At 34.6% G+C, this 8,629-nt stretch overlaps 1 protein-coding gene across 4 annotated transcripts; it reads right to left on the bottom strand.

Moving 5' to 3' along the window:
• Nucleotides 1-1,374: 1,374 nt before the first annotated feature.
• Nucleotides 1,375-8,629, bottom strand: LOC123762070 (18S rRNA aminocarboxypropyltransferase). Of its 4 annotated transcripts, none has more exons than XM_045748328.2 (7): nt 8,507-8,629; nt 6,856-7,099; nt 5,417-5,511; nt 4,459-4,626; nt 3,456-3,669; nt 3,056-3,229; nt 1,375-2,634 (listed from the first exon to the last, which is right to left on the bottom strand). In XM_045748328.2, the coding sequence occupies exons 2-7, from the start codon at nt 7,031-7,033 to the stop codon at nt 2,552-2,554; spliced, it is 912 nt and encodes a 303-aa protein (XP_045604284.1). In that variant the 5' UTR covers nt 7,034-7,099; nt 8,507-8,629; the 3' UTR covers nt 1,375-2,551. The 4 variants fall into 4 exon arrangements, with proteins under 4 accessions (XP_045604284.1, XP_045604287.1, XP_069191968.1 ...); XM_045748331.2 differs by having other exon boundaries at nt 6,856-7,034; nt 8,507-8,621; XM_069335867.1 differs by having other exon boundaries at nt 8,451-8,553.

The following is an 8,629-nucleotide window of genomic DNA, read 5'->3' as shown; positions in this document are numbered from 1 at the left end:
TTGCTCTTGTTATATTCGTACCCCTGCTCTTGTTATATTCGTACCCCAGCTCTTGTTAAATTTCTACTCCTGCTTTTGTTATATTCCTACCCTGCTCTTGTTATATTCCTACCCTGCTCTTGTTATATTCCTACCCTGCTCTTGTTATATTCCTACCCTGCTCTTGTTATATTCCTACCCTGCTCTTGTTATATTCCTACCCTGCTTTTATTATATTCCTACCCTGCTCTTGTTATATTCCTACCCTGCTCTTGTTATATTCCTACATCTTTTTTTGTTACGTCCTTAAACCGCGCGTTACATTCTTATACCATTCTTGTTATATCCTTGTCACTGTTTGTTATATTTCCCCGAAACGCTGTACGTATTAGTGGCTTTAGGCATTGTATTTACTAGCTCTATCCATAAATCCAACATTCTGTTTGTAACTCATCTTGTATGTATGTACTTTTATCTATATAAACATTTATTTATTATTTATTTACTTCGATTTACCTGAATGCCATCATTTTCAGTGGCCACAATGGGGACAGACAGCCAGCTGTTTGTCAAAGGTCAACTAATTGTTCCTGGGAATTTTTTTCCTTTTGGATTTAAAACTGAAGTAGTGTCTTGGCATTATTGGCTGGCAGTAGGTGGTTGCATAGGTTTATAATCCTATGGGTGAAGAAACAACTCAAATTTTCTTTCCTGTGTTGTGGCTTGTTGAGCTAGAATTAAGCCCATGTAATGCTTGCATTATATTTGACCTTTTAACAATTTGATCTGGATTAATATCCTCTAATTTGTTCAGTATTGTATTGTAAACGTCTCAATGAGATCAGCTCTGTAGTGTTTAGTTCTGTGGCCCTTAACCATTCCTAGTATGAGAGTTGATATAGTTCTGAGATGATTTTTGTCAGTCTGTGTTAACTTTCTCCAAAGCAGATATGTCTTTATGAAGAGTCGTCTCCATGCGTGGATACTGTAGTCCTGATAGGGGCACACCAGAGATGTGTACCCCTGTTCTTGGTATATCCTAACCCAGTTCATTATGTTCTTAGCCCGCTTGTTGTATCCTTACCACTTGTTATGTTCCTACCCAGCATGTTATCATGTCACTCCTTACACTTTATATTTCTAGAAATTTTAATTAAATTTTTGAATCTCTCATAACGAAGGTTTCTATCATCTGGGATTAACTTGATCATCCTTCTCTGTATGTGTTCCAGTGACTTTACAACCATCCAAACGGAAACAAATCAAACTGCATTATCAAAATAATGCCTCATAAGGGCAAGATAAAGCTTAAGAATAATAGTTGATCTATTTAAATAAAACCACAGAGTATTAAATGCATGTTAGAATTTATGCCCATCATAAATAAAATTAAAGACATGTCCATTATTTATTATTTTTACACAAGCTCAAGTAAAAACAAGCAAATGGAGAATTAGTGCTATGTAGTAGTCAGCAGCACTAACAACCCCATAATACAGAAATTGTTCTGATGACCAAATATTTTTAAAATTTTTACAAAACTTCCTTTATCATTTAATCAAGCGATCTGCTTGTCCATTTCTACTGTTCTAATTTTTGATTTGCACTGCCATAACACACTGTAACCTTGCAACCTGGCACTAGCACTTCTTCATGCAGCTCTCTGACTGTATCTGTGCCACCTTGTTTTTTCCAACACTGGAATTTCATTGAACCAGCCACTTTCCTCCACTCCTAATTTCGACTGCATAATTCCCTTAATGAATCACACACTCCAAGTATTTAAACCAACTGACCATTTCTAGTACTTCAACGGTGACACTCTTATTCGCATAAAGAATTTTCCACAATAAACTAAATTTTGTCGACATTCACTTTTAATTAACGGCCTTCTCTCACACATCTCAATTAAAATGTTAACAAGCCTACACAAATGTCTTTCATTCTCTGCTAAACATACTGTATCATTAACATGAATTATACATTAAATATGACATGTACATACATACATACATACATCCATCCATCCATCCATACAAAAAAAAAAAAAAAAAAAAACACAACTAGTAAACACACACATACATGTATTTAGTCTCTTAGGCGAGACCAAAGAGTCAAAGCTCAACCTCTGCAACCACAACTAGGTAAGTACATACAGTAAATGACCCCCCCTAAAAAAAACTTGCCACTTCAAAATGACAAGTAAAAAAACTTTGTGGTGGATAAAACAATGAATTTTAGCTCTGGCATGTTCAACATCTCTAAATGATAATAGCTTTAATTACTGCATTTATTTAAAAATCACATTTTACAATAAAATTCTTTACTAAGGCATTTAACAATCAACACAATTCAGGTTTCAACTATATTCACATAGAAATACTGGAGTGATGCTCTACAAGAATATAATTGCAACAAGAATTAACTTTAAAATTTTCAATAGCACATTAATTTTCAAAATATTTTAGGTTGTTGTTATAAAGTACAGAACATGGCAACATGTCACTTAATCTACAACTGGGATTAAGATACTAATTGTTTTCATCTTTTCTTTCCTTCTATGATGTTGACCTTAACTGTTATCTTTACCTTCCTCACCCACCTCCTCCTCCTCTTCTTCTTCTTCCGATTCTGATGGTGGTAAATCCATATCATCTGTAAATTAAGCATAAGGAACAATCGATACCAAGTTTCCAGGTACTATACATTAGAATTAGGAAGAGCTGCAGCAGGCCTGTTGGCCCATACTAGGCAGGTTCCAGTCATATTTACTTTTCTTTTTAGCAGTATAAATATATAGACAACAGAACTCTTTAATTTTATGAATGAACTATATAACTATCTATCTGATTTACAATGACTGGCAAGGGAACCTACAAGCAGCTTGATGGAATGCAGGTATAAACAAGGAAAATTGTCAGATGATTGCAAATGATACCACACAATTATTAAATACATAATTAAACAAACCTTCCAGAGCACACAAAGTTCTGCACGATTTATGCTTATACACAGTTAAAGAAGGAACTTGGATAGTAAGATAAATACTATATTAAAACTTCAAATAATTTCTAACCTTTTATTCTCCGAGATTCTTCATCAAGTTCCTGAAGGTAAACATTTTGTGCCTCGACAACTTCAGCACTGGTACTACATGCGCTATATTTCTCTAAAAGCTCTTCATTTATTTTAATAAATGTTTTACCCCATTTAAACTTGCTCAGGTATAATGTAGCAGCTTCTTTTTGGCCTGAAATAAGAACAATTTGATAATGTTCAAAATTTTGAACTGTGACCATAAAAGTGTCTAGTATTCAGAAACTAGACTTTTACCATTGGCCAAAAATGGGCACTGGTAAGGAACAAAACAATTTCTTACCCCATAAACTTCTACATTCACATTATAAACTATTATTACTATACATAATTCACTATTAATTTACCGAGTAAATCAATTCAATAATCAGAACTCTTACCACAAATATACATAGTGGATGCAATGGCCTCTACGCATGATAACTTGCATGGTCGACCATAGTTAATAGGATTACAAGCAACGAGATACGGCAAGAGCCTTGGATGAGCTGCTTTCATTCTGTTGAAGGGAGTCTCTGACAGCTTTGCCCATGAGCAATCCACTACAGCAATTCCATGATGAAGGAGAATGCTTTCATCCTCTGGCGAGATACACTGCAATGAGTTATCATTTATAGGAGCCTTTTAGAGAAGAATTAGAAATTTAATTCATAACGTGTACAAATAATTATAATAATGGCTGGACTAAACAGGTGTACAATAGCACAATTTCAAAGGTAATATATATATATATATGAGAAATATAGTTTATTATTAGAGTGGTGAGACATTATTGGCACAATTTATATCACAATATTAGGTTGATGAGAAGACAATTTGAATGAGAACTAATCTTAACTAATCATTCTTATTAAAAGTCTTTTTTCCACTTTTTCCTTCCGTCTAATTTGCTGTTTCTAGCAATGGATATAATCCCCTGGTATGATTGCCTGAAATAAAATCCTGCTTATAGAATGGGTAAAAAAATTACCCAAACCCTTTATCAAAATGACATCAGCTTGCCTCCAGTGTCATCTCCAAATCGAGGCATTTTCTGCGATTTCTTTCAATTGTATTTATCCTCCAGATTCTAACTAGTGCTTCCTCATCAGTTAATTTAAAATATGTCTCTTAACTGACCTATATGAAACTAGACAAACCTGATTGGTTAGGCTGATTTCAACACTGAAGAAACCAAACACTATATTAGCACTCTCCGATATAAATAATATTACAATAAACATAAGAATTCTACCCCATTGGAAACCAAAGCAGAAACAATAGACTTACAGTATATGACTCATCTAAGGCATGCAGACTGTCACAGACTTCAGGGGTCCTGTAATACTAACTACTATGTGTAGTTACGTAATACTACTAACGACATCAAAATCTATACGGTACCTTCTTCCCAACTGGAGTAAGAACCAAGCCACCAAATCTCTGGCCAAGTTTGAGAAGTTTAACCATGCCATGCCGAGCCAGTTTTCTTCCTGAGCACTTCTTTGGGTCACAGTGCTGCAGATCCCACATGGCTACGGAGTAGCTTATATCGCTCAATTCGAAGCTCGTCTGGATAAATCAGGTTCGTGAATTAAATAGCTGTATATTGATTTAATTAAAGTTAAAATGTGTGATGTATTAGAATTTATAAGATAATGTGCAATGAGTATCCATATATGAAGAATGTGTTTGAAAATAAAGGCAAAGAACTCTTCATTTACAACAGTATCTACTATTGCATACAATTTGTCTATTTCTATGCTATAATCGACATTTCCTTGGAGACACACCTCATCCTTGATAAGGTTAACCTTTAAAGAATCTTCTAGTTTAAGTGTTGCAAATGCTGCCACCAAGAGCAAGCATAAAATATAAGGATTTATTTAGTTGGCTTCCATTGCATTCCTCATGAAGTTGGAGATCAAATGGTGGATACCAATACGACAGAGTTTTATGATACAGTACTGTCTATTCAAATTCATTATATTAATTGACATTCAAAATGCATTTTCGGATTTAGAGCAGTCTGCGAGCTCCAAACACTTAAATGCCACAATCTTTTGAGGTCACTCTGGGCACCACTGGATACTCCATAAATGTGGGTTAATGATTTAGATGGCATTTGAAAATTTTCAGTCCTAGTAAAGTAACCAGGTTTCATAAATACCTTCCTAAATAGTTTAACATTGTTTCACTTAGGTTTCATTTGGTTAATTTGTTTTAAATGCCTTTAAGGAATTCACTGAACCAGTGACTAACTGATCTATTTATACTGTGTCAAAAAATAACAAGGTGCTCTATCTTATGAGTAGAACTAATTATACCTGTATACTTATAGACATTTAAGGAATCAACTAACCTCACCATCACTGCTGTCCTGATCATCATCCTCTTCCTCCTCTAAATGGGTGGTCTTGTTGACTTCTTCTCCTGCTTCATATTCTTCACTTTTATCTGTTATCCCATAGCATTAACAAGTCAGTATTCCACAATGTTTCCCTGTACTCTTCCACCAAAAAGGTTAATGTGGATATCATTATTAATATAAAACATCTAACTGAAATACTTCATATAAATTGAGGAAACAGAAAGTGAACTGAATGGTTCTGCTCAGAAAGTTTTTTTCATATTCAATCAAAGACTATTTCTAAGCTATCAGTTTCACTTGCTCCCTAGCATTGTAGAACAGAGCCCATGATGTGCAGAAACACAAAGTGCCCACCATCCTGAACAGATGAACTGAGAGCACCAATACAGCTACCACCTATAGATCTAGGAGTAAGAAACAGCCAATCAGATGAGATAAATACTGTACGAGTGTAGCCAGAAGGTGCCAAACCAAAGTGACTTCACAGAATCCAAGCTTTAAGGATGATAAAACCCCAAAGCCAATGTTTTTGCCTTACTCTGTGCTAGAAAACTATGAATTGGGAAGAATGGAACAACAAAGCCCTTTGAGTCAAAGCAATGAAAACCATCAAAGGCCAAGGATACAACAATGTTACATGGGAAGGGTAAATGTTAAAACAAATTCAAAGTTACTGAAAGGATAGCTGAAAAAAATGAAGCCAAGTCGAAGCTACAGAGGCTATAATGATATTGGCCTATATGAAGAAATCATAGTAGACAAGCATTCTTCTGCAAAACAACAAAATCATAAAAGACTAAATTCAATAGATTTCTTACTTTTGAAATATCAACAGAGCAGGATTTCCTGCATGGTGTATTTGTTGTACTGCTCATTATTTCATTACTCACTACAGTAATTTAATATTACAGTCATCACATTAAGTAATTACAGATCAATAACTGAGAAGGCCAAATCCACAAAGACTATAAATATTTTTGACATTTTAATTTAAGGTTTACATTAATGTCTCACTTCGACCATTATTAAAATTCAAATACTGCAGCATGAAGTGATCTGAAAAGAACAACTATTATAGCCATATACAACTGTCACTCATGAAGACTTTGCACGCTCCTCACGGACCAAATATTTGTATTAATTTTATGTTTTCTAATAATTCAAATGTAGAAAATTAGAGTGATTTTAATAGAATTTATAATAATCACCTAGTGTACAATACAAAAATTTGGGACATACTGACCTCCATAATCTAATGTAATTCAGTATTATAATGTGTTATAACTAATTATAGTTCAGAATGGGGTTCTTTAATTAGCAAAATATTTAAATATTTTTTAATACCCTGTTGTTCAAAGCCCCCATGTATTCAGAATTTAATGCATGACCTTACTATTACAGTATATACATTAAATTTATAAACCTGATACCTTTTATTTCAAGCTTCTGCAGAGCATCATCTTCTAGTACTTGATTAAAATTTGCTGTTGCTGTATCTGAACTTCCCTCAAATCTTTCCCGTCGCCCTACTTGCTGCTGCCGATTTCCTCGGCTGCCTTTTCCACCACGAGACATTCCTTTGCCACCCTTTCTCATCTGACGGTTCATCCTGGAGGTCAATTTAATGCAACCTCAATTATCTGGATAAATTGGTATCTCCAGATGTCCAGATTACTGAAAATATGAATAATTGGGTAAAAACATACTAGCTGTAATTTTTTAAATTTGTTATTTATTAATTTGAGACACTTGTACTCAAAATATTTGTAGTGTAATGATGTTTTAATTGGAATGCACCAATGTACTGTATATGTAGGAAAACCAATTAAATTGTTTTATTTGGTGTAAATAAGTATATTCAATCAAATCACATATAGACTTCATGGATAATGGTAGGTATCTGTTAATCCCATGAACTGAACATGCTCTGGTTAATGCTGGTGAACCAGAAATCTTAATGTCCAAATAATTTGAGAATCCAGAATAGGGGGTATGCTATTGCATATAAAGTCATACCACACCATTGGTTTGTATCCAAAGTATACATCTTTAAGTTTGCTTAAGGGTGAATGGAATCATATACTGTATATGTATATTATATATACAGTATATGTTTATGCATGCATGCATACGTGTATGTGTGCGTGCGCGCGAGTGTACTTGTGTGCGTACGCACATATATACATAAATAAGTCTATAATCTTTGCAAAGAATATATGATAACCTGAAAAATGCATCAAACTATCTATAAACCTGGATTTATAGATAAACTAATACTGTATACCTAATACAAACTACAACAGTTACATTTCAAAGTGAGAATTTATAGATAACTAGTCTACAGAATGTCATGATATACAAATTGAACAAATTCTGATCATCAAGTGGCAAAAAAAATATTAAAATAAAATTAACACACAGACCTAAACATATACTTGGTGGGACGTAGTCAAATCGTGCACAGGAGTTTTGAAAAAAAATACTTCTTGTTAAAAACAACATTGAGCTAGGGTTGATTTGGTTAGGTAGGTGGTATATGGTCAAACTGTAGAGCTGTTACAACAAACCTTGTTTTCTAATTGTCAAAACAAGGTGTCACTGGGGTCATAGGTCACGTACACAAAACGGTTCGCCAACCAATTTTAAAACCTAACACAAGCGGGTCTAATATAAGCTTATACATCCTAATCTAACTATTCGGTTTTAACAAAACTCCGCCTGTGAACCTGTGTGAAATGCATAGACGAACATGTCATCACAGCTGATTGCTATTTTTGTCCTAAACCACCTTTACAGTTCCATTATTTGTTAAACTGCTTGCTCTAACTATCATTCTAATATAAGTTTTAATGAATTAATGTAGAATTAATACATGTTGTGTTGATTTAGGGGCGACGATGGAATCTATACATACGGAATAGTTGTAGTGCCCGTTCATGTAGTATAGAATTTTCCACGTTGTTATAGATTCAGCTACTCGGAATAAGTTCCAAGTAGCACGGGCTATGTTGAGCCCGTAACTTACCTGGCACAGGAGCTGGGAAAGTAGCACGGGCTATGGTGAGCCCGTAGTGGACTTACCTGGCACAGAAGCGGTGCTGATTTTCCACGAGCCAGTGTTGTTGTTTACATGAGGCGCTCAGCTGGACCGAGGTCTCCTTTGGGAGGGGGGGAGGGGCTGCTCTTGGAAAATATATCTTTTGA

This window comes from Procambarus clarkii, chromosome 34, assembly GCF_040958095.1.
Source record: "Procambarus clarkii isolate CNS0578487 chromosome 34, FALCON_Pclarkii_2.0, whole genome shotgun sequence".
Classification (NCBI taxonomy): domain Eukaryota; kingdom Metazoa; phylum Arthropoda; class Malacostraca; order Decapoda; family Cambaridae; genus Procambarus; species Procambarus clarkii.
This window is presented reverse-complemented; position numbering and strand designations above follow the sequence as displayed.